This window comes from Amblyomma americanum, chromosome 6, assembly GCF_052857255.1.
Source record: "Amblyomma americanum isolate KBUSLIRL-KWMA chromosome 6, ASM5285725v1, whole genome shotgun sequence".
Lineage (NCBI taxonomy): Eukaryota > Metazoa > Arthropoda > Arachnida > Ixodida > Ixodidae > Amblyomma > Amblyomma americanum.
Window position 1 is genome coordinate 59,583,596 of NC_135502.1, and position 24,747 is coordinate 59,608,342.

Below are 24,747 nucleotides of genomic sequence, written 5' to 3' on the forward strand. Positions count from 1 at the left end.
GCTTTGGTTACGTTTTAAATGGCCGCTTCCATGTGCATCGGCGGTGGGTCCTAAAGTAGTAGAAACAGAGGTATAACTGCTCTGGTATTCATGTGCCGGCTCTGCAACCGTGCGTAATTCCATGTGGTTGATGGCGTGAGTAGTGAACGGCCAGTGGACGGTCCTGTTGTTGCGAATGGTTATTCGCTCTGTGTTTTAAAGAAAAGCAAGGTGAGTGCACAAGTGACCGTAAGCATGCCCGCGAAGGTTGTGATGAATGGGTATTGTGCCTGTGAGCTGCCTTTACCCTCGTCTGTTCTGTCCCGTGATGATTCGTAAATTGTGCAGTTGTAAGATTTTCTCTTTCACTTTACAAGTTGTGTACAAAAACCAACGTTTGCAGGCGCAAAATGTTGAGGCGAATACCTTCGATCCTGTGCCGCGGCATCGCGCACCGGTCTGTGACATCTAAACGATTACCGGTGTTCAAAATGCTCTCATCTGATGCTTCTTCCCGTGACGTGATTACGGCTACGACCAAGCCGAAAACCTCTCTGGGTCCTAGTGCACCTGCGAAGGACGCAGGTAACATTACCGTTACATTTTTCTGTTCCATATCCGCTTAGGATGAACTGTGTAAGTTCATAAAGTTTCCGTTTTTGCTTCCAGATATTCTCACAGAGCAATTGCAAAGATCCAAAACGACGGACAGAGTTCTCGATCTCGTGGAACAGCACCACCGTGTTATGAACAATGCCCAAGTGCTTACAGCGTTTACATGTCTGCATGATTTTATCAGGTGCGTTTCATTAAGCTTGCTCCACATTTATGTTGCCATGGACCTTGCTAACGGAGTTCAGTCTGGCATTGTTTACTGTATGCCTGTCTGATGTATGCAAGACTCGTGAAGAGGATGCGTTGTAAGTCAATTTTCCTGGCGGTTATTGGCACACTGAACTTCGGTGCTAAATTATAGATGCAGAAATATATTTTCTCTTAATAAGGTACATGAATCTATTGACTCAGATAAGTGTAAAGCAGGCGTCTGGACATGTCAACAATTTCAGATAATTTGCATTCACATTTTTCTTCTGCATGTCATTTTGGGTCTTCCAGAACAGTCTCCCCATTGTGGCTTGGTTATGCATGAAGCAGCCTGCCTACTGCGAGTTTTATTATGACTGCTGACATAATACCTCTTATCATTTTCAGACAGCAGCCTGATCACATGGACATCAAGAGCTTGACTTCTCATCAAGGCTTCCGGGAGCTTTGCAACAGGGCACTTAAGCGGCTGCGTTTTTATGAAAGAGATGAAGTCCTGTATCTTCTCAAGCTAACCACATTCTTTCAGATCCCGGCCAGTACTGCTCTAGTTCAAGCCATTGGTCAAATGTTGAAGCACAGTATAAACAGTCTAACATTTTCACAGCTCATCTTTTTGGACTTGCTACTTCAGTGGCAGAAGTCAAGCTCTTCAATAATGGACGCACTAAAGATAGCCGTGCCACTTGTTTTCCAAGCTCAGGTGCCCATCCAGTTGGACTTCACTAATGTTGATGATGTTGTCCGCTGCTTCAAGTTTGCATATGTGAAAGAACTGGACCCTGCTCTTGTTGAGGTACTGGTATTTCTAATTTGTTACAATTCCAATTAGTATGCTTCCAATTCTTATGCTTTCTTGTGCCATAAAGAGGTCATATGCATGAATTAGCAAGAGATGGGTTGCACTGATGTCACAGCAGCCACCATTTTGGCAAAGTAGGAGCAAGATGAGACTGTGTGTTTGTATAATCAGGTTACTGCCACCTGCCCTGGCCTGCACGATGGAAACTATATGTGGTTCACCATCATGGCACTCATGACGTCTAATGCTAGCGGTCGTAGTAGTCCGTAGCATTTCTGTTCATTTCAGAGCTACGTTACTGACGCGTTTGCACTAAAACCCCCAATCTCAAATTTCACCAATGTGTGTTTGTCCGAAGCCTCTGGCAAGTGGTCCACCTGACATGGCAGGCTGCCACCTGCCCACTGAGTTGTGGGCAACCTGCCAGCAGGCTTTTAGGCAAAACACTATATGGCCATGAGTGTTCGAGCCCCCGGCAGCACAAATACATCAGCTTCACTGGCCACTGCATTCGACCACTCTCATCTCTGCAGCTGGACATCCCACTTCTTTAACTGCCAGTTTCTCGCGCTGTGCTTTGGATGTTATCGTCTTCATCAACTTCCGTCCATGTGCAATGAATCCAGAACATTTTAAACCGAACCTTGGACCGAAACGGAAGTGAAAACCGAAGTGCAAGCACCTCTAATTCAGATTGGGCCTAACCATGCTAAATTGTCCGTCAATTTTTGTTTACAGACATTAGCATTTATTGACTTTCATTTTGTGCATATCTGCAAATGAGCATATAGTCCTTTTTTTGTTAATGTTAAATTTTGCTCTATTTTTTCTCATTCCAAGAAATTGGCCGTCTGCCTGCTTTCCCACCTTCCAAATCTGGGCCCAGAACATGCAGTCACAGTGGTTATTACCTCGAGCATGAGCTCGTCAAGCTCCTCTTTGGTGCCCTGCATCAAAGAATTGCTGAAAGGATGCGAGCAGATTGTGGTCGATAACCTGTCATCATACCTACCTAAGGTATTCTTTTGCTTTCATTTCAAGTAAAGTGCAAAGCAGCAGCTTGCATGGCTGCTTTATCGCATGGCTGCTTTACCAAGCCACTTCAGCATTGTTGTGTGTATAATTACTAAGGCATATTGTATCGCCAAGTACAGTACATCACTTTGTTGATCACTCTTTGCAAGGCACACAATGCTGGCCATTTCTTACTCATGGGTGAAATTGGGAAGTCTCCTTTCGTATACACATGCTTCACCCTAATGGTTCCCTCCTTTCAGACATGTAATAGAATTTTAGTTAGTTGGTGAGAGGTGCAGCTGTTATCAAGTTTAAATGGAGTGCAGCTCAAAGATCATTAAGATGGGGTTTCAGTTGCACTATGATGCATGTTTTATTGCAATCATCCATTCGATACAACCAAGAAAGCAGGCAAGTCAATGCAGGCCAGAAGACTTGCATGCACCAAATGCAGGAGCGGCCTGTGCAGTTTTGCAAGCAGATTGCTTTCAGTCTCTACTGAAAATGCTGCCTGCATTAAATTAAACGTACATGCTTGTGCCTTGGTTTTTTAGTCATGTTTTATTTTTTTTCTAAATCAGAATGAGATGAAAGAGAGTGCTCAGCTATGAATAAAATGTTACAATGACTTTATGTGACATCAGTCACCCAGTTTGCACCTCGTGGTTGCTGTTGCCCTCATTGTTTAAGCGATTTAATATTTAAAAATACTAGTAATTTGTAGGACTTACGCAGAGCCCTAAACCTTGACTTGAATTCCCACAAAGACGCCAATAAATTTGTTGCATTAGTATATGACTATCGAGATTGTTTCAGGGTCCCTTTAATTCATCTTCTATGGTCAAAAAGTCTTCAAATTCCAAAGTCTAGAGAAACAGTTATTAGACTTGAAAAATTGTTTGTTTGTGTGCATTTTTTTTTCCACCAATAACTTTCTTGTACCAACTAGAGAGAACATTTGGCTTTTTTTTAGAAAAAACCTCGCTAAAGCCTCTAAATTTAAAGAGGTTTATAAAATGACAGCTGCATAAGTACTCGTGCATTTTTCTTTTGGTTTTGTGCAGAGAGCAAAACTTGCATAGATGTTAAGTACAGCTTGTGTTGGGGCTGTGTAGTTGGTTGATTAACGGAAGCATTTGCGGGCAGTGTACAGTGACAACTAAATACAGGCTAGGAAGGGGCAGAAAGGACGAGCAACAAAGTTAGGCACAAATTCTTCGATTTGTTAACCAACTAGCCTGGCAACAAGCTGTACTTCATGTTATTTCGAGTTCTTCAGGCTTCTGCGTGGCTATGCAAATGCATGGACATGACATAAGTACCTTGCACAGTGACCGTACATGAGAATGAGTGTGTGTTGTGAACAAAGACATGCTTATAAGTTATGCCCCGCTTTTTTTTTTATCTTCCTCTTTTCTTTTAATTGATTATTTATGGTGCTTTACTGTCCTTTCAAATCCATAGACCATGAGAGCACTTGTAGCCAGCCTGACGAAGACGATCCACATGCCACACTTGCTTGAAGCCATCGTATATCGCTGTTTGGAAAATCACTGGCCATTGTCAGATTTGAGCGCAGTGCTCGATTGTTGTCTCAGACACGAATATGCCACTCCACGCCTGTCGGAATATGTAGCGGAGCGCATCATCAAGGAGGAAGAAACAGTTGCCAAAGATGGCCGGGTCTCCGTGGTGTCCTTGTCTGATGGAGTGGCCGCATGTCCTCGGCAGGCAGATGTCTTTCGGGAGGCTGCCCACATCTTGGCGTCCTGCCGGGAAAAGCTGGATGCCTTGGAGCTAGTGGCACCGCATGTCTTTGCAAGGTTTGGGGTGAACCTGGCAAGGCTTCACTGTTTCCCAAAGGAGTTACTTGGGCGGGCTTTTGATGAGCACTTCCTTGCCAAGTCAAGGTTCAAAGGTATGTGTTTGTTTATTTCCTATACCTTCAGATTGTGAAGCATAGGAGAGGAGATTGGGTTACAATAACAAAAATACAACATAAAGTTGGCAAAGGGTGCAAAATATGCAAGAATAAAATGCGAAATGTCATGTTGTGACATAAAAAAAAGCATTTAGGTGTCATCACAAAAAGCGCCTGTCAAAAAAAAAGATATTTAGGTATAATGCGATAACCGCGGGAAGGTGGTTTTATTCATTTGATATGTTTGTCAAGAATGAAGTATGTCTGCTCATATTTCACACAGGAATCAGATTTAAGCTCTTCTTTTTGCGACCTGTACTGAAATGCATGTAGCCACTACTTTCTGTACCACAGGCTTTACCTCTCCCCGAGCTGTTTTTTTCTTTGTCACAGCATGTGTCAACATTGCAGAAGTTTTATCAACATCCCAGAGCACGTTCATAGCTGTTTAAATTACATGCTTGCTGTGCTCATTGGTGATGGAGGTCACCGAATGATGCTTTTCAGTGCAATAGCGTTAAGGAAGGTCTGCAGAAAAGTCCGCGTCATTAACTGTGAGCGAAAAATCCACAAAAATTCCCTAGAGAAGCAACTAAGGTGGGCCACCTAAGTCACGTGACCTTGTGGTGTCGCAACAACCTGCCCACTGTGACAGGTAGCATTTGAATTGATGATTGGTCATGAAAAGTTGCTTCGAAAAGCAACCTGGGTTGCACAAGCTCTGCCGTCCGGCAGCACCTGCCATTGCAGGGCAGTGGCACATCTCTTAACCGCTGCACCACATCAGGAGTGGTATGAGGACTCCCAGGGTCTATGAATGTAAAGTGGAAAAGGAGAAGGCTCTGAAATTTTTCGTTAAATTCACGGTTATGTTGTCTTTTTTTTTTGCTTGTGTATGTTTGCAGTATCCAACAAGCAGTGGCCCTTCATGCTGAAAAATTTGCTGCAGTTGGAGCAGTGTGCTCGCATTGACCTCAAGGACTACCAGGGTCCATTTCTGCCCGACAGTGTTCAGAAGGAAGCCATTGCAGCAGTGGCTGAAGAGAGTAGTGTGCTGGTGCCCATCAAGAAGTGCCTGGAAGTCGCCTTGGGAGGAGCACAGTTTGTTGCTGCAGGACTCTGGACCAGGCACGGTTACTTTCTTGGTGAGTAGGGCGCTTTCTCAGTCGAATGACTAGGGTTCTTTTCATGCAGTCTGGACTAAGTATGCCAGTTTTTTTGCCATCGCTGTATTAGCGCATTGGCAGGAAAATGAGAATACATCATTCCTCCGAGATTTTAGTGCCTGGTATAAAGGTTAGCGGCTATGGTAAAAGTAGACCTGTGATAGTTTGTAGTGGGAAACTGGCTAAACTGTGATCAAATCACATTTTGCTGAAAGCTTCAAGTGTATCTTAGTGACAGTACAAGTATACTCAAGCTTTCTTGTACCATTGTAGTGATATAAGTGGGAAAGAATTATGGAGAAAAAAAGATGCTGGAGCTAAATTTTTAGGCTGCTAAACTAAGTGCGTAACAATTATTACATGTAAGACAGTACTAAAGCAAGATTTGGACTGAGCCCAGGCTAGGTGGAGGGAGTGCTGTGTCCTGCAGACCTTTCGCTTTCAGTCCATTCTGCTGTGAGACTCAAAGTGAACATTCATAACCCAGCTGTCTGTAGGATTGTTTTACTTGGAACACTTGTTTGTTTTTGTGCCCGCAAAAGGTTTCATATCACAAAAATTGCAAATAGAGCTTAATTGCTTGGCAGTCTAAGCATGCAATCACAAACCGAAAGGTGCGTTTTGCACTTCTCTGCTTGACGTGCACGGTGCACACCTCAATGCATGGCCATGCCTCTAGATGGCAAGGAAATGCAGCTTTTCATGGGTTTCGTATTTCAAAAAATTCTGTAGACACCACCATCTGTGCCTTTGCCAAGGTGCAGATATATACCTGTATTGCATTTTGCCTAGCAAGATTAACTCATGATCCATTTCAAAATTCCCTAGGTGGCTGGTTCCATATAAGATCAACCAAAGAATAGCTGGTCGACCATCTTAAATTTACTTTATATTTTTTCATGTCTTTGCATGATGACTGGAATAAAGAGTTCGGCGATTGGTTTTGTCCCCAAAATATTTTTTAAACCACAGAAATTTTTTTATCACAAAGAAGCAGAGTGTCATGCTTACACGCTCTGCTGCTTTGTTCAAATTTGGTTATGAATAAATTAAGATATAAAGAAATACGTACCTGAACATCTTTAGAATGAGGTACCTGAACATCTTTAGAGTGAAACTGTAGATGCTGTATTTTGTGTATTTTTGTTTTTGTCTTTTTCAAGAGCTCAGCTTTTTACTAGAATTTGTAAAACTTGGCCTTAGCTAAGCATTTGTCTGGTTTGAAGGTCTGTGTCTCAAGAAAGAACTATGCCAGAGCTGACATAATTATGCATTGTGTTCTGCACAAGCATGTCTATCGAGATGAAGGAGATAATGATTGTAGTGTTTATGGATAAAGAGAAGTGGTCTCAATATAGCTATATGCGGCCTAGCTGGCCTTGAAGTCCTGAGGGAAGCATACTCCTTGTTCATTGTGTCAATATAGGTTGTGGTGCCGTATCTTCCATTGAAACCAGCGCGGCAGTGTGGACAGAAACAGCCCTGAAAGGTGGTTTGTGGTCAGAGCACAGCGCATCCTGTGGTGGTATCGTGGCGTGATGGGGTGTGAGCTAAAAGAAAGGACTGCAATTAGGAGCTAAGGACTCCTCACCGTCACAAGCATAGCTGAAACAGGTCGGTGCTATGTTACTGATGCATCCAAAGCAAGAGAACCTCCCAGCCTGTTCTTGAAAGTATGTTGTCCTCCATCTTGCACGGTGGCCTGCATAGTATATATGACGCACTATTTGTGGCTTTATTTCAGGTGTTGCTTCAAATTATTGTGTCTAGATTGGCAATTTTTAGGAGCATTTAGTTCATTTAATTACCTATTTATGGTACTAGTATTGCCCGCATTCTACAGTAGTCGCACACAAGGAGTCCTCAAAGCTACATGATCTGCCAAGCCTTGCACGACAGTCTCATTGCAGGACTGAAACTGCTACAATGTTAACATAATGAAACATTTTTCTGACCATTGCGAATATCGGTACACAGAAGAATTTGTGGGCAAAGTTTAAAAGATATCAAAAATGTACGTTTTTTTTATTTTTTGGCACAGAACGTGCTGTTGGGCAAGTTGGTTCAACATTATTTAAGCAATCGGTGCCGAGACAAAGATTAATACAGACAACATGCACATAAGGCATGTCAGAAATTTTTGCTGTTCTGTGTTTTTTCGAATTTTGCATGGCCATATCTCATTATCTACAAACCCTACAAACATGACCTTCTTCACTTCGATGGATATGCTGGTGTAGAACACAATTTATAATTATGGTAGCTCTTGCATACCATATAAACTCCTGTAAGGGCCACACATTTTTTTTTTAATTCGGGTGTGAATTTTGAAGGTGTGGCCCAGACATGGAATTAAAATTAAAAAAAAGAAAAGCAGTATTTTTTTTCTCAATTACCTAGTCCAAAGCAGGGCCAATACACGGGTGCGGCCCTTAGACAAGTTATACAGTATTCTTTCCTTGGGATACAGACCTTCAGAGTAGACAAAAAAACATTACTTGGGCAAGACTGATCACTGAAACAGATACAAATAACAAGGTGCAGACTGAAGCATTCATAGTTTCACTCGAAAAATTTTCAGGTACCTATTGTTATTATATTTGCGATGTGAGTGCGCGTTCAAGAACCCCACGTGGTCTAAATTTCCGGAGCCCTCTACTACGGCATCCCACATATCCTGAGCTGCTTTGGGACGTTAAACCCTGTAAACTAAACTAAACTAAACTAAACTAAACTAAACTAAACTAAACTAAACTTTAATTTATTCATAATCAAAGTTGGCCGAAACAGCAGAGTACATAAGCGCAGCACTTCGCCTCTTCGTGATATCTGAAAAAATTTTTGGGACAAAACTGATTGCAGAGCTCTTTATTCCAGTCATCAGGCAACAACATCCAAAAATATCAAGTAAATGTGAAAGGTTGACCAGCCACTCTTTGGTTGATCTTGCCCGGTAGCACCCGTGTGGTGGCTAGTCATGGCAGGTGCAACTAGATTATGTACCTCCCAATCTCAGATTTCGCTGATGTTTTTTTTGTCCAAAGCCTCTGGCAGGTGGCCCAACCTGCTGGCAGGCCTTATGACTGACTATGCAAAACACTTCAGGGCAAAATACTCTATGACCATGAGTGGGTTTAAAACTCGCAGTGGTGCAAACAAATAAGCTTCGCTGGCCACTGCATTAGACCACTCCTAATCAGTGCAGTCGAACATCCTGCATCTGCCAGTTTCTCTCGATGTGCTTTGGATGTCGTCGTCTCCATCAACTTCCATCCGTGCACAATGGATCCAGAACACACCAATATAACGTTGTCCTCTTAAAGTGAGAATCGAACCAAAACCGAATTGGAAACAGAAGTGTGAGTGCACCTAATTTATATTTGGCCTAACCACGCTAAATCATCATTTTTTTTTTTTTCACTTTTCTTTCTGGTCATTTTACGAGCTGTCTTGCACACTACAGCAGTGGAGTAAACTCAACCTTTTGTGTTAGTAATGACACTGTTGCCTGTCTAATGTACGGTACATTTGCTATTTATGCTGACATCTCCATTGCTTCATAGCTTGCATTAAAGGGGTACCATGACTGTAGGCATCACATGCTCTCTGTTTAAATGTGAAGCACATAGCAGACTCCCCCTCACATTTTTATGGTGTTGCTTTCTTGAAGTGATTGTGGCTTGGTCTGCAAAACAGTTATGCATGACTGTGGAAGAGCAGTCATCCTTTTCACAGAGGTTCCACTGATGAGAAGCTTTGAGTTCTGACCACTGAAGGTTTGGCCCACCATTTAGCATCAAAACAGGGAGTTCTATGGACTAAGTGCAAATTTTTCATTTTTCAGAATGCTTTATCTGTTACTCATAGGGAACACTCTGCAAATATATGCTTTGCACCCATTGAACAACCTGCGGAAAGAGCTCTTTTCAATTTTTTTCTCTGATGAGCAATAAGGAAACTACTGCATTATTTAAAGAGTGCAAAAGGTTACTTGAAGTGGCATTAAATTGTTGCCTGACCTTTACTTGCTACAAGGCTGCTTTTTCTATTCCAAGTGCAAAGAGTAATAACGCATGCTCTTTGCAGTTTGTGTGATGTTGCTTTTGCTCTCATGTCATATGTTACTGCTTGATAGTATGGCAGAGCATTTGATGGAATCACTCAGGTGACCATCAGGACAGGAAATAAAACATTAGTCACAAAGTTGCCCTAATGTGGTTTTGCCTGTTTTGCATGTGCCTCACTGTTTTACAGGACAGAAGAGCATGAGTGTTGCATGTGTTTATATTAATAAATCACTCAACTAATTGTCTCTTAGGTAATGACTGAAGAGTTGAAAGTTTTTTGTTCTCCATGGTAACGACTAACAAAGGGTTGTTTATAGCAGCGTTTATAACTGTAATGTTTTGTTTGAGGTCTTAATTTTTATTACATCCTAGTTTTGTGGTTTTATCAATAAGTATGTTGCATTGAAATGCTTTTGAGCACATACTATACATTCCTTATGCCAAGCTTCCTTTGTTGACCTATTCAGTCATTCAGGTAACAGTGGCATATGGAATTCATATATTTTCTGCCAAACTCGTCCTTTGCTCGATCAAAAGATGTCATTGTGAATTTTTAGTTCTTAGCTGAAAAAGAGACAGTGCTCTTTCTTGTGTTGTGAAGCAGTAAATGTCTCCTCTTATGTTGCACATTTTTACACATGCAGATTTTGCTGTTGTCATGCGGAGAGGTGAATATCCCATGGCTTTGAACACACAGCTGGCATCTGCTCAGGAAGGTGGTTACTCTTACATTGAAGACTTGGCAGTGCCAGAAGACTCTAAAATGTAAGTGTCAATAGGATTGTTCTTTGAGCAGAATTGTTGTATAGCCAGGACAGGCAAACTCTTGATACACTGTTATCTTTCATTACTAGTGGAACTGTTTCGCTAGCTTATAAGTTGCTTCTGTGAGTGGAATTGGTTAAAGGGCTTTTGATGCTACCTCTAATGCGTTTGCAGTGAAACCTTCCTTTTCTGGCCATGCAAATTCCCACCCCTTCATAGTCTTTAATCATTTTATTTCCATCTATGGTGGCTCAGTGGTAATTGTGCTTGGCTGTTGACCTGAAAAACACGGGTTCGATCCCGGCCACGGAGGTTGCATTTCAATGGAGGCGAAATGCTAGAGGCTTGTGTACTGTGCACTGTGCAATGTCAGTGCACATTAGAACCCCAGGTGGTCGAATTTATCTGGAGCCCTCGACTGCGATGTCCCTCATAGCCTTAGTTACTTTGGGACGTTAAACCCCATAAACCCACTTTATTACCATCTAAGACAAAGTTGTTCACAGACAACCCATCTTTTCATTTTAATATGTTGGCATTAGAATCCCCATGTCAGAAAATCTGTCTGCTCATCTGAAGCTTCAGTTGACAGTTGGCGAAGGGGGGAGAGGGTAGGGGAGAAGGTAGGAGGCAACAGGTGGCAAGTGGGGGAGAGTGGAGAGGGGGCACATTGTCACACTGTGATTGCTGGATTGCTTGTACTTTGCGTGCAGTGGCTTCGTCGGTGTATGACGTTGCGATGCCTGCGTCGTGATCTGCACCAACAAAGTCATCTCAGGTGAAATCATGACTGGCCCTCTATGCAACAATGCGTTGTTACAAATTCACATGCTTCTAATCACGCAAATGTTCAGCAGTGTTCTCAATCGTTTTTATTTACCCATGAAGCAGGCTTTACAGAAGCAATTCCTGATGCAATCTGCAGTCAGTCCCATCCACATGTTTCCAAATGAATACGCTGCTTAGAAAACACAAGAGGACAAAAATGACATGCGGCACAAATGCCTGGCCTCTGTGTTAGCATTGTTATCCCATCCACATAGTCTTAATCATTTCCACAGCAGCGAACAAAGATGTCTAAACCAAAACATTGCCATCTGACGCGCGAATTGCAGTCAGCATGAGCAGGATGATGCACCCATGATAGGAAATCTTGCACTTGGCATTTGGTGGTGAGAAGAACGCTGTCACTACAGCCGGAGAAGGCGTCACATGGTGTGTTGTAAAGTTATCAAGCACGAGTTGGAGCTCGTATTTTTCTTTTGCTGTGTCATGGTCAAGCTCAACAAGCCACTCAGCGAGCAAATCATACATGCTCAGTACCCATCGTGCCACTGGAACTTATGCCTGGTTGCACAGTCGTTGCATGAAATCACGCTTTATCGAGGCCTTTGTGTTCATTCTGTAGCATACGAAAATGTAGCTCTCCAAGCATCTCAATGCTTGAAACTTGCCGATGATAAAGGGCCACTGCCGATGATCGCTGCTGTTCCTCTTCTTGCACAGTAGGATGTTAATGCAAAAGCTTGCTGTGTATTTCGCTAGTTCAGGTATCACCTTTCAAGGCTTGTGTTTCGAACAGCAGCATTTTCTAAAACTGCCATTTTGTCGGCATTGTGTCGCTTTTTTTTTGTTGCGTTTCTGGGTCCTGACATTCTTTTCAGGGAAGGGTGTCACAGGCATCCAGAGACGCTCTTCGATCTCTGTGCGAGTTTTTCGGCTGCGGGGCCAAGTTTACAACGCTTGCTCATTTGTTTTAACTAAGTTATGCTCCGAGATGCAGTCCCATTGCCCTAATGCATATTTCGACGGTAGCACTGCCCTCAATTGTAGTAAGCGAGCATTCGTTATAACTGCAGCCTTTATAAGTTGGCTCAAGTGTACATTGGTAACTGTCAGGGCTTTCATTGCATGCCAGCATTAAGTGTAAAGAGAGACTTGCCTGTATAGTGTGCTTGAAGATTTACTTGTGAAGTTCTGTGGCAGCCACTCACTTGACTTACATTTCTAGATTGTTGGTGTTGACTGGAAATGCCAAGAGCTACATGAGACACACCTCAGTTATGAAAGCAAGCGTTGCAACCAAACTGCGGCACCTCACACTGTTAGGCTACCATCCGTTGCTGGTGAGTTCTACACTTTTTTTTTTCCCCTGCTGTTCATAGCTGTGAAGTATACTCGCGTCCCCCCCCCCCCCCTTTTTTTTACAACAAAATTAAATTTTAGCTATTGCTTCGTTAAGTACAGAGTCAGGCATTGTGTCTCAGAGTCAGGCTTTGTGTCTCCTATAGTTAAGGTTAGATAAGTTACCTTTCATGCCTAGCAAGGGGTGGCCAAGGGACAGGTGAGCAGATGAGATTAGAAAGTTTGCGGGGATAAGGTCGTTGAAGCTAGCAGAGGACAGTGTTTATTGAAGGCCAATGGAGAGGCCTCTGTCCTACAGTAGATTTACTTAGCCTGATGATACTGATGAGGTTAGCTTTAGTAAAATATGAGTATGCTTGACTCAAAATAAATATTGTCTTATTGAGTAAAGAGCAGTTTGAAGTCCTGACTTGCATGAACAGATGTATGTTACAGCGACCACAGTAGTGTCTTGCTTCTCTTGCAGGTTAATGTTGAACAATGGAAATCCCTGCCTGATCATGAAAAGATTCCATATGTTATGAGGGAAGCTAAGGCAGTGCTCAGTGAAGGGGATGAATCTTGGAGTGCTCACGTAAGGTAGCTTGTGAAGACATTGTAAATGTTCTTAGGAGGAAATAAAAAACAAACATGCGACTGCCAAAGGCTTTGAAACTGAGCTTTATGAGGAAACACTGGATCGAAGGAGTCATGTGCGGAGGTTTGCACGTGCCTTCTCTAAGATGTCCTTTCTTATCTTTGGGTAAGCTGGGTACTTGGCCAGCACCTGTAAAATGGGGAACTCAATCAGGCAAGCACCATATGTACTTTGGCATACAGGAGTAGTTGTGAATAGTACAGCCCAGTTTCGTTGCTGGCTTGCAGCCCTTATTTTTCTTTCTTCAGTTTCTTTACTGGTTTGTATGGAACATTTTAATATAAATGGTTGTGACGCTGTGAGTTGAGTTAGTCTGACAGTTTTCAAGCACACTAGCTGCTATGCAGCTTTCTTGCACCTTTTTTTGTACAGTCAGCAGTGAAAGTTTACAGGATGTGTGTGCCCAGGAGCAAATTTACTGCAGTGCTGCCTCACAACCCAGCCTCCTGGTATTGACAGCAGCTATATAAATTTTTTTTTTACACATACCCACATTCCTTAAATTTTTGCTGCCAATTGTTCATGTGAAACATGAAGCAGATTTCCTGGGATATTTTTGTTTAAAGATGTTTGTTCTCTATTTTCACGCAAAATGTTTCTCGTTGAAGGCATAGGCAGTTGTATCTGCAACTTGTTGACAAACTTGAGGAATAAAGTTCATTCTAAATTATATGTTGTGATGTACTGAAGCAGAACTGAATGGGCTGCCACTGTGGTTTGTAAAAAAGCAAAAAAGTTCTTTTGTGCTCACCACATGGCATACGTCGATGGCATCTGTGTACCGTTTAGCCTTGAGGTAATTGAAGGCCAATTTATAGCCTGTGAAAAAATTTAAAATCTTCTTGAAGGAAGGTATAGGCTGTATAATATAACACCTATAATATAATGCCTTTTGAAAGCTGACGGTGAACTGACAGAATACAGGCACACATACAGTAAGCCTTGTTACTTGTAGCTGTTAATTTGAACGTAGTTTATTCGAACCGACACTTTTGTCCTACCACTCTTGGGAGTATTAAAAGGGCTCTCCATAATTTGAGCTCTGTGTAATTCAAACAAATTCTTTGTCCCCCTTCATTTCAAATTTATTGTGAGTCAACTGTGTTTCAATGCTTGTAACTTCTTTGGGAACTGATGCTTTGCTAAGTATACTTAACATAAGAAAATCCTCTGAAATGTTCCCTCTCCGCAAGTCTCATGGTTTATAATGGAAATAGTAGCCAGGCCCTAGCCTTCACTTTTCCTTTGTTTTCTGGTCTAGCAAGTCGCGCCTATGTTTAAGTCACAACCTCTTGCGAAATGGTAGTTTTTCCGAAAAAAAATCGCATGTAAGTCGCATTGATGTATGAGATGCATGTATTCATTCAGTAAGGACTATAAAAATGCGCTGAGTATCCCGTTGTCAGAGTGTGGGACAAAAATATGCGCTTGAACCTGCTGTCATGCCCAGGCGATTCTCAAACTCTGTCCAGCATACCTTTTTTGCACGGTCTGCCTTTTTTGTTAGCTTCATAGACCACAGTGCTGTTGGGGCTTTGTGCAGCCCTGGATAATTTTTCTCACTCATGTCGAACTGTCTCCCTGCTGCTGGGTTCCCATTCTCAAGCGCATATGCAGTAGCACACAACTTGAATTTTATATCATAGCTCCTTCATTGAGCAAGGACAATCTATGACATGCGTCTAGTCAAACGAATGTAATGCCAAAATTGGTATTTTCGAGAGTGGCTGAACCAGCTGGACTAAATGCAGCGGCACCGCATTCATTCTGGTTGTGGTGAGATACTGTGATTCTACTCCCAAGATAACGTTAAAAATAACATTTTTTTTTCTCTTTTATGTATAGATTTTCTTTTCAAACATAGTTGCTGGGCACAAAAAAAGATGACACTTGATGGTGCGTAATTTTTCACTATAATATGAGTCGCACTCTTGCATATGATTCATCGCCAAAGTATTTTAGGAAAAAAATTTCAACTTATGCATCGGAAAATACGCTTACTATATGTAGCATAATGTGACTGTATATTGCATGACTACTGCTGGCTCATTAGTTTTCTGGCCAGAAGCTGCTGCTTATCAGTGATTGACTTTCTATATTGGAAGTAAAGTGAATGGTTGATATTGGATGGAGCAGTACCAATAGCAGGGTTGTTCTGGCTTCCTTGTTTCCAAGCGCTCTCGTAGTACTGTGCGGCGTCCTTGTAGCTCTGCTCTTTTTCCATGATGTAGCCCATGTACTCGTAAGCTTTGGTGCAGGACTGGCAGTGCCATGCAAAGTATAGTGTAAAAAACACACATCAAAGAGTCGGGCAATGCAAATCATTCTGTCAACAAGGAACGACACAGATGCAGTCACTGCCTACCTGTGCAGCCGTCAGTTATTAGGGTTGCTTGCTGATTTAAACGGCTCACTCAAGAACAGCAGTTCATGTACTGCATTTCTGGAAAATTTAGTTATCTATCTCGCAGTTTTTTTTTACCCCCTTCCTATGGGCAGGAAGTTTTGCATCTTGTGCACAATCGTCTTTTGTGGAGAATGGTACATAGCCTTGACGCTAAGAATTGGAACTTGACGTGATAGTGGTAGGTCTTTCATGAGGAATCTGGGTTGTTTGCTTTGGCTTGAAACTGCTGCTTTGTTAGACCTAGAACTCTGAATGTGCATCTGCGTGATTTTCTAAATTAAAGCTCCGAATCTCAGGACATCCCACGTTTGCGAATAACAGAATGGTTGTGACATATTTTTCACTTTCTGTTTGTTTTTTTGTAGCATTGATGCAAGTATTGCTATAGTGATAGTGCAAGTATGCCACAGGTATAATATTCACCTTAAATATTTTTTTTCCAAGTAATCCATTCTGTTGTACTGAGAACAAAGCAATCAAGCCCTGCTAACTGCATCGAGAGCTTTTAATACCCAACAGGCCCACCCAACCCAACAGGAGCTTTTAATACCCAACTCCTGAATGACGTTGGACATCTCAGAAAGTAATGTTAGCTTAGGATTTCTTCTAGTTGATTAGATAAATGAGCTTGCAAAATATTTTCGTAAATGTAGAACAAAAAGTTGCTTCATGGTCGGCCAAGCAAATAAGGTACCAACCTTGCTTTAGGCTTAAGATTCTGTACACTGCTTCAGGAGACAAGGGTGTATACAAAGTTGAATAATACAATTGAACATGGTCAGTTTTAATTTGCACTTCTGTTTCAATAATTATTTTTGTGGTATTTATTCTGGGACGTACTAGGTTAAGCTTCTAAACTGTGTGTTAATCTAGTCATTTGTTCCTATTTTTGTGCTTAGTGCAAGGGAGAAAAAAAACTGGGTGACAATTATTGTGCATAAATTTCAGAATAAATGTCCCAGTGAGCTCACCTTGTTGTACTGCAGGGCACGTTTTAAGAGGTCTGTTGATATGTCATACTTCCCAGACTGAAATAGGCGAAAGTACATTATGAAAGCTACAGTGTATTGTTTTTAATGCGGTATTGTTCAGGCCAAGTCAAGTCATTTATTGTAAAGGCCTGTATAGTACTGCTGATGAATAGTAGCTTATTTCCTCCTTCTGTTCAAGTGTCAATTTTCAGTACTCCATCTGACGCATTGCTGTGCACTTTAAAAAAGTGGTCATCAGAGACACAAAGGAAAACAATGGAGATAAACATGAGAGTATCTTGTTGCCCAAGGCCAGGTGCAGGCACAAAATGTATGTGGCAGGCAGATTATTATCAAATGGTGACATGCTGGGTAACATGGCCCTGTTATATGTAACTTTAATGTACAGTTGTGACCATTGTTGTGAGCAATCTTCAGTGTTTTAACTTTCCTTGTAAGTAGAGTATAAATATGAAGGTTTGTTTCATTTATGTGCGAGTGCACAACTGGCATAGCATGTGCTCAGCATGTGCATTTAGTACCACCGGGTCACACTAGGTAATGCAGGTGAAGAGCTTGATTGCTGAAACGTGTTCCGAATTATTATGACTGTGTCTGTATATGCATTAGAGCTGCCACATTTGCACTTTTTTATGGCTTGATCGTCTAAGTACATTGTTTCTAGTTCACAAGCTACCAGTTTTACTTCACTGACAGCCAAAATTTCTTTGTTGTGATTTTTTGGCTGCCATAGAAGCAGGCAAATTTTGAGTTTTTGTGCAAAGTTTGCTTTGACCTGGTGAGGTCATTCTTCAGAGCCTGTTTGGAGTCAGGATCAATGAGTGTGTCTGTAGAGAATGTGCCAAAGGGGAGAGCTGGAAAGCAAGCTTCCCAGAAAGTGCTTCGGGCACCATGCTTTTTCTGTCAGCAAGTGGTGAAGACGTACATTTTGTTTGCTCAAAATGACACCCAGCTGCATCATTTAAAAGAAAAAAGATGACAAAAGTTGTCCCTTAAGAGTGAAATTGCAGTAATCAAGCATGTGTGTCATTCTGAAGTAGAAGGAAGATGCTTATACATAAACTTACTGGTGATTTAGATGCAGTTGAATGCAGATAGCTGAATGACAGCATGGTGTGAGTGGACATTTAAGACTCAAGTAGACGCGCGAAGGTCAGTAGAGCCTTCTGAATAGCAGTTTACATCATATTTAATGCACCCTCTGTATATAACAGTCACTGCACAAATGAGTGCACTCAGATGTTTCAGATATAGTGTGCTCCTTAATTTCCCACTTTTAATTAATCAGCACTGAAAGGTCACGCACAAAAATTTCTCACTCCTGTACCCTTTTCATGCAAGCAAACAGCACATGCACACTTTTCTTTTTCCATTGTATGCTGGCCGTGTGTGCTGACCTGGTGAAAAATAAACCCTGTGGCAAGTACCACACAAGGTGATGCAAAATAAATCTATGCTTTTCATTTTTGAAGTGAACAGTGCCATACTATAGTTTAACTAGCAGTGCTCAACAATCCATGCTATTATAGTGACAGAAGTCTTGCATCCAAACATGGTTTTCTTTCTTCCTCTTTGGCATGCCTAGCAGGAAAGAAGTCAATGAAAAGCCAGTGTGTCTGTTTTTTTTTCTACCACCACAGTGGGGGTGCCATTTTCACCAAAAAGGGAGGGCATTAGTCGCTTTATCACTTGATTCATTTAAACTTATTTTTGTCATAGTGGAACCTAGGTTTTGAGTAATGTTAGTTTTCAACAAAATCTGACAAATACTAACTACAGTTGCAGGTACTATAGCGGCCACTGCTAAGCGGTGACTGAGGGCACTTGTACAGTGACCATACATGGATGTCGAGTACATCTTATGGTTAGACTAGTTCATCTAAATGTACCATCGCTCCTACAACATTGCTAGCAGAAGTATACATTTGGTATTGGAGACAAATGACCTTTGTAGTGATAAACTCCTTTAACGCTTGAGCTTTTCTTGTGGAACTCAAACTTGTTTAATTGGTATGAGCCATACTGTATCTTCAGAGCAGCAGTACACATTGATGACCAGATTTTACTGCGCTGAAAGTTTTCTGCTTTACATTAGGCGAGCTTACCTGAATATAAATGTCAGCGAGAAGAATCCAGCACTTCTCCAGATATTCTGCATCCTGGAAAAAATTAGAACAAGACTCAGGAGGGTCCACTTGTTTCTTTTGCGGGGCTGAAAAGCGGTTAGTCGTATGTCCACTGACCCCAAAGTTCCAAGGTGCCTTCATCACCCGCTTGAGCTGGTTTCTGGCTCTAGGGACTTGCTTCAGGATCATTTGAGCTGTTGCTATACCCAGTATAGCACCAACATGGTCCCTCTGGGGCACAGTGGAGAGACGTAAATGAGATTTCATGTTTGCTTGGTATGTGAGAGTTGTGTTTATTCAGTGGTCGAAACCAGTTTCTTCACTACGTTTATTCTTGGCTTAATTTAGAAATTTCCCTATTTGTGGACCTCTGTACTTGAAACCTGTTGTGAGGATGGAAGCTAAAGTCTGATATTGTCTAATGAGGTCCCTGGTCATCTGTAGTGCACAAAAAAGCCTATATATTGACCAAAATCTGATATCTATAGTGCTGCCAAACTTGTGGTTTATTAAGCTGTTTTTTTTTTATCAGAAGCTTACATGTCATCAGGACTAGTTTTAGTGAGTGTTAATAATAATAGAGTCTACTTAACATGTAACATTTTTGTTCAGAAGCAATATTATTCACAAAGGAAAATTTACCATTGATTCTATGTATCAAGAAACACATTTGTGCCAGAAAAAGCCAATGTGATCAGGTGCACCTCTACTGAAACATGCTGTGCTTTGCATCTGAACATTGTATTCTGGACTGCAGGTTTCTGTGGTTAAGCAGAATTTTTTGCAGATTTTACAGACTGCCTTTTAGGTGTTCTGTTGCTATCATTACTGCCAAAACAGGAAGGCTATCTCACTAAATTTTGCATCTCCTGACTCTGTAATTTGTTCAGCATTACACTTTGGAAGCCTCAGATATATTGCAGTGAGAGTCCTTCCACATGTCATTAGAGTATAGTTGTAGATGCAGGTTGATTACCTACTCTAGTTGGCAAATAGTCAACCATGCTTATAAATTTTTGGCTCGGGACTGTCACTCAGTTGTTGCGAACAAGCTTGTTTTTTCTTACATTTCTTTCTTCAGAGCTGAACTGCAAGAATTCATTCAAGGCGATTTCAGCATCAGCCTTTGTCTTCTTGGCAAGAAGCACAAAGTTACTCATTAGTCTGAAATCTGAGTCATTGGCCATCTTTGGTCTCAGCTCCTAAGGGAAAGGGAAAACATACCGTTTTTAATTTACTTTATAGAATAGCATCACTTAGATTTCTGATACATGCAAAATGTGGAAAAACAGACATTTAGAAGCCTCTCTGCAGTTTGAATCGCGCCTTCGTGGTAGTCCACCTTTGCATTCTCTCTGTGAACAAAAGTTTTGTTTTGACATGTACATCCATTTTTGTGCAAGCATAAAAAAAAAATGCACAGTGACTCTTAGCGTGGACATGGCTTTAAAAATTAGAGTTCATTTAACATATGTGAAAGGACTGGCTATTTGTGGCATTAAGGCATGTCCTTCAGCAGTTTTATGTTAAACTTTCATTTATATAGCATTAATAATTTTCGCTTAGCATTTGCCATGCTTTTGACAAAAAAAAAACGGTGTAACATAGCTAAAAGTAGATATTCTAGGGTACATGGCACAAATTACAAGCTGCTGTTGCAGACTCACGAGCTCTGAATCGGAAACCTCCAGTAGTAACCCGACTATTTACGTAAAAGTGATTTGCAAATAAGCTATGACTTGTGCTATGCTCTCATGTCTTACCCTGCAATGATGCCACCATTGTCAAACGTTTCACCTCCAAGAGTTTCATTGTCTGGGTTAATGCATATCTCTATCATGTGATATGTCGATATCAGCCCCCAGTCAGTATCATAACGAGCTTTGTTGAAGCTTTTCATGGCCCCAGCTGGGTTTCCCGTATACCTGGGCAGAGGTCAGAATGTCGATATGTTCAAGCTGTTATTTTTTTTCTTGTTTCGTTTACCAGGTAGTGCTGTAACAAGAATACCATTCATGAAGTCCTTTGCAGTAGAAGTATCCTCCATTGGCTCCAGACCGTGGCAAAATGTCGGCAGCTTTCTTAAGAAACTGCTCAGCTTGGTCTAGCTTCCCTAGGCGCCTCATAGCTTCTATGAGCCTTGCTAGTGCAGGATAGTAGTCTGTAACGACAGAATATTTTGAAGTATGCTTTGAAAAGAATTAGGTCTTTACACCTTGCTGTCTTTTGGTCTGCACTCCTAATAGTAGCTCTGTTCTGAGAAATGTGGTCACACTTAGATGAAACTGAGAAGCTGCAGGAGACAACAATTCTCCTATTTTCAATCCGGTGTTTGTCAAGCTTTTTATGCAGTATTCCATCCATGTGGTAAGAACTCGTGTTTAAAATTGACCCTATGGTGCAGTACAGTGTTCATAAGTTTTATTTCAGATATCAAGTAAGCTTTATTTCAAAAGTGGAGTGGTTTCAAGCATTGTAAGTGGCAACCCTACAGACATGCTCAACTCTTGCATGTCATTCTGCTGTCTAAATGAACTGGACATTTTGCGCACAAGCCAAGGAGAACAAAATTTCTTTACTTACTAACCTGGTTTTCTCTCGAGCAACTGTTGGAAGTGAAACATGGATGACTCCAAGTCCGTTTTTCTGAACATCAGATCTGCCATCATCTGTTTATGAGGAAGAAAGCGTGAAGGAGTGCTTCTTGCAGTGGCACAACTAGCTTCCTACTAGTGAGTACGATTTCGTAGCATTTCTCCTCATGCAAGTGAGGACACTTGCTATACCACTTACCAGTGTTGCAGTATCATTTTCCTTTTCAAGTTGGAGGACTGTGTTGCAGTACTGCTTTGCTGGTTCAAGGTTGTTAGAGGTCATCTCTAACTTTGCTAGAGCCAGGAGGACCTGTACAAAGTAATGCGACCACTAGGAAGTGCTGTTTTCATGCACATGTTACTTGGGGTATTCTTTATTGGCATATAATACATGCACACACCTTTCACTGTTAATTGTAACCGCAAAAGTGATTACCACAATATTAAGTACCAATGTGACTCTTAAGAAACTTGCAGTAGTGGTTTGCAGTTTAGAGCACCTGCCAGCCAGCTAGCAAGAATTTTGCATGTTATCAAATGCACAAAAATGCTGGAAATTAATCATAGCATGCATGAGATATTTTTGTGTGTACCCCTTCAAGGACATTGTAAGAATGGTTTCAGTTTAAGAGTTCTGGCAACTGTTATGTGTCTTGCAGTATAGTATCTCAGAATTTTTATATCATACCTCTATGTTACTGGAGTCGTAGCTGAGGGCTTGCTTGTAAAACCTGGCTGCTGGAACATAATCTCTTTTGAGCTCACTTTGCTCAGCAAGGCTTTTGCAGATACTGAAAGATCAATTTCAAGAATTCGTTTCAGTGGTCCTTTTAGAGAACTGTAGGCTAGCAAAAGACAAACATACATAATTGCAAGTTGCCTCTGTTCATGAAGGGAGTCTGGTTGCTCCTGAGGAACACGAAGCATTACCCTGGAAAACAATTTCCATACACTGTATGCAATGCCTCTGGTGATATGCATGCACCATTTCACAATGGACCCACAACTGTTTCATCAGAATAATTTAGGGAAGACATTTCAACATAACTTAGAGCCTATCTAGACACGCAGTGTGTGCAGACAAATCGAAAGCGATATACCGGACAAGATAATTGAGAAAAAAATGTTTTTGTTTTTTTTTTTATTTGTCTATAGGCCGCACCTTTAAAATTCACATCCAAATTTTTAAAGAAGTGCGGCCCTTACAGAAGTTTATACGGTAGTGTTTCAACACAACCCTGAACATCTTACCAACATCATTATTCTGGCAAGCTTCTAGAATAAATAATGGGGGTCGCTACTAGGGCAAAAGAAAGAAAACAGATTGACTGTTGGCGTAAATACTGAGAACACTATCAAAGCAAAAATTTTGTTCCGATAATAGTTGTGCTCCTTTTTTCCTAAATTACAGCAAATTTTACCATCACTGCACAACCACAGCATTACAGGTAGGTCATTAGTGCTAGTGATCTCAATGGCTCCAAAATATTTGACTCCTTCTCATGCCTCGTACTGTACAGGATGTGTACCATGCTAAACTAAAAGTCCTTGTCAGGTAGCTGCCACAGTGGCTTAGTGGTTATGCTGCTTTGCTGTTGGGCACAAGTTTAAGAGTCTTATTCCTGGCCAAGGTGGTGGTGAAATGAAAGGTGCTTGTACACTAAAAGTTCCATGCATGTTAAAAAAACCTCCAAGTGGTTAAAATCAATCTAGGACCATCTGTTATGACTTGCATTTATACCCTGGCATGGATTTGACACATAAAAATGTATTATATTTTTGCATGTCATTCGCTAGAAAGAAGTAATGTGAAAGTGGTAATTACCAACACTGCATGTCACTAGATTATGTCACAAATGGCGCAGTGCTTTCCAAGCTAAATACACTTACCTGCTTTGGGCTTCAAATGCTTTGTTGAGGTCTTTTACTGCTGCATCATCCTTGTGATTGTTTTGGTGAACTTGAGCAAGCAACAAGTAGAACTTCGATTCCCATTGTAAGCTTGTAAGGTCAGATTCTGAAGGACATAAGTGAGGAGGCATAATCTGCCTAGATCTTACATACAAGTGTTGACACATTTTTCATTAGCTGTTTATGCCATTAGGCAGTCAAATCTTGCTTTGGTGGATATTTACCCTTCTGAAGAATTCCCAGGGCAGCATTGATAGTGTCCTCAGCATCCTGGAACCGCTTCACCTTTGCCAGTAATTCAGCCAAGTCGTACCTTTGACAAACAGCAAGAGAGCAGCTGGTATAGCCGGCCACTGTGAATTGTGTTGACGGTGCTTCATTTGAATGCTAGATCAAAGTAAGGCAAACTCACTTCATCTGTGGTTGCCCACCGGCCTTGATAGCAGCCTTGTAGTACGTGACTGCCTGAAATGCACACACATTCAATTTACAGGTCTCTTTTACACTTGCCGGAATATGTTGGGCCATATAAACAGATTTATGCCAGGCCTTTTCAGCCAGCTTGCATTTGCTTGAGGCTCAGGTCTTTTGCATTTGCCTGACTTGTACGCCTTGTGTAGACTAAAATAGTTGTGACAGATGGGCAACTGGGGAGAATATGACAGCATTTCGTCCCAGGCCTATGCTGCAGATGTCACCGATTGATTGCTCTGCATGACTTAAAGCCTGTCTATACACAGTGTGAACAGACAAATCGAAAGCGATATACTGTACAATCTCATGTAAAGGCCACACCCTATGTTTTGGACTAGATAATTGAGAAAAAAATATGGTTGTGTGTTTTTTTAATTCGTGTATAAGCCACACCTTTAAAATTCACATCCAAATTTTAAAAAAAGTGCGGCCCTTACAGAAGTCTTTACGGTAGTGTTGCAACACAACCTTGAATACCTACCAACGTCATTATTCTGGCAAGCTTCTAAAATAAATAATGGGTCGCTACTAGAGCAAAAGAGAGAAAACAAATTGACTGTTGGCGTAAATACTGAGAACACTATCAAAGCAAAAATTTTGTTCCGATAGCGTATAAAACAAAATGTTTTGATGCATCACCAAATGGCTCATGTTTTTCGGTTTTCTGTTATCCTGGGCCCTAGAATTCTAAGCTGAAGGAAGTAGTGAGCTAGAAATAGTGCATAGTTAGTGATAAGTTGAGCAGATCTTACCCTTTCAAACTGATGTGTCTTGATCAGTGCTTGTCCAATCTTTCGGGCCACTGCACTATCCTTGGGGTTTTTCCGTAAAGCTTGCTCATATGCTCCAATGGCATTGTCTGGCTGAAATTAAAATTCCAGTGGAAAGCATGGGTTCAGACAGAAGTGTGGCTGTTCCA

General features: G+C 41.4%; 2 protein-coding genes across 2 annotated transcripts in view; one reads left to right on the forward strand and one right to left on the reverse strand.

Annotated features, from left to right (window-relative positions):
• On the forward strand, positions 1 to 13,331 carry LOC144093564 (FAST kinase domain-containing protein 2, mitochondrial-like). The gene is made up of 10 exons (XM_077627098.1): positions 1 to 210; positions 383 to 564; positions 649 to 778; positions 1,192 to 1,600; positions 2,447 to 2,623; positions 4,088 to 4,541; positions 5,450 to 5,689; positions 10,422 to 10,542; positions 12,554 to 12,668; positions 13,154 to 13,331. The coding sequence occupies exons 2-10, from the start codon at positions 390 to 392 to the stop codon at positions 13,268 to 13,270; spliced, it is 1,938 nt and encodes a 645-aa protein (XP_077483224.1). The 5' UTR covers positions 1 to 210; positions 383 to 389; the 3' UTR covers positions 13,271 to 13,331.
• Positions 13,329 to 24,747, reverse strand: part of LOC144093563 (tetratricopeptide repeat protein 21B-like) — a 22,936-nt gene continuing 11,517 nt past the window's right edge. Inside the window, exons 20-37 of the mRNA XM_077627096.1 lie at positions 24,581 to 24,691; positions 23,767 to 23,819; positions 23,579 to 23,667; positions 23,334 to 23,460; positions 22,309 to 22,374; positions 22,132 to 22,234; positions 21,643 to 21,753; positions 21,437 to 21,518; positions 20,860 to 21,010; positions 20,613 to 20,774; positions 20,144 to 20,204; positions 19,917 to 20,051; positions 18,967 to 19,080; positions 18,829 to 18,882; positions 16,703 to 16,759; positions 15,464 to 15,584; positions 14,076 to 14,143; positions 13,329 to 13,453 (exon numbers count right to left, since the gene is read on the reverse strand). Coding sequence (XP_077483222.1) covers positions 13,376 to 13,453; positions 14,076 to 14,143; positions 15,464 to 15,584; positions 16,703 to 16,759; positions 18,829 to 18,882; positions 18,967 to 19,080; positions 19,917 to 20,051; positions 20,144 to 20,204; positions 20,613 to 20,774; positions 20,860 to 21,010; positions 21,437 to 21,518; positions 21,643 to 21,753; positions 22,132 to 22,234; positions 22,309 to 22,374; positions 23,334 to 23,460; positions 23,579 to 23,667; positions 23,767 to 23,819; positions 24,581 to 24,691 — 1,743 coding nt within the window. The 3' untranslated portion in view covers positions 13,329 to 13,375. The remainder of the gene's footprint in view (positions 13,454 to 14,075; positions 14,144 to 15,463; positions 15,585 to 16,702; positions 16,760 to 18,828; positions 18,883 to 18,966; positions 19,081 to 19,916; positions 20,052 to 20,143; positions 20,205 to 20,612; positions 20,775 to 20,859; positions 21,011 to 21,436; positions 21,519 to 21,642; positions 21,754 to 22,131; positions 22,235 to 22,308; positions 22,375 to 23,333; positions 23,461 to 23,578; positions 23,668 to 23,766; positions 23,820 to 24,580; positions 24,692 to 24,747) is intronic.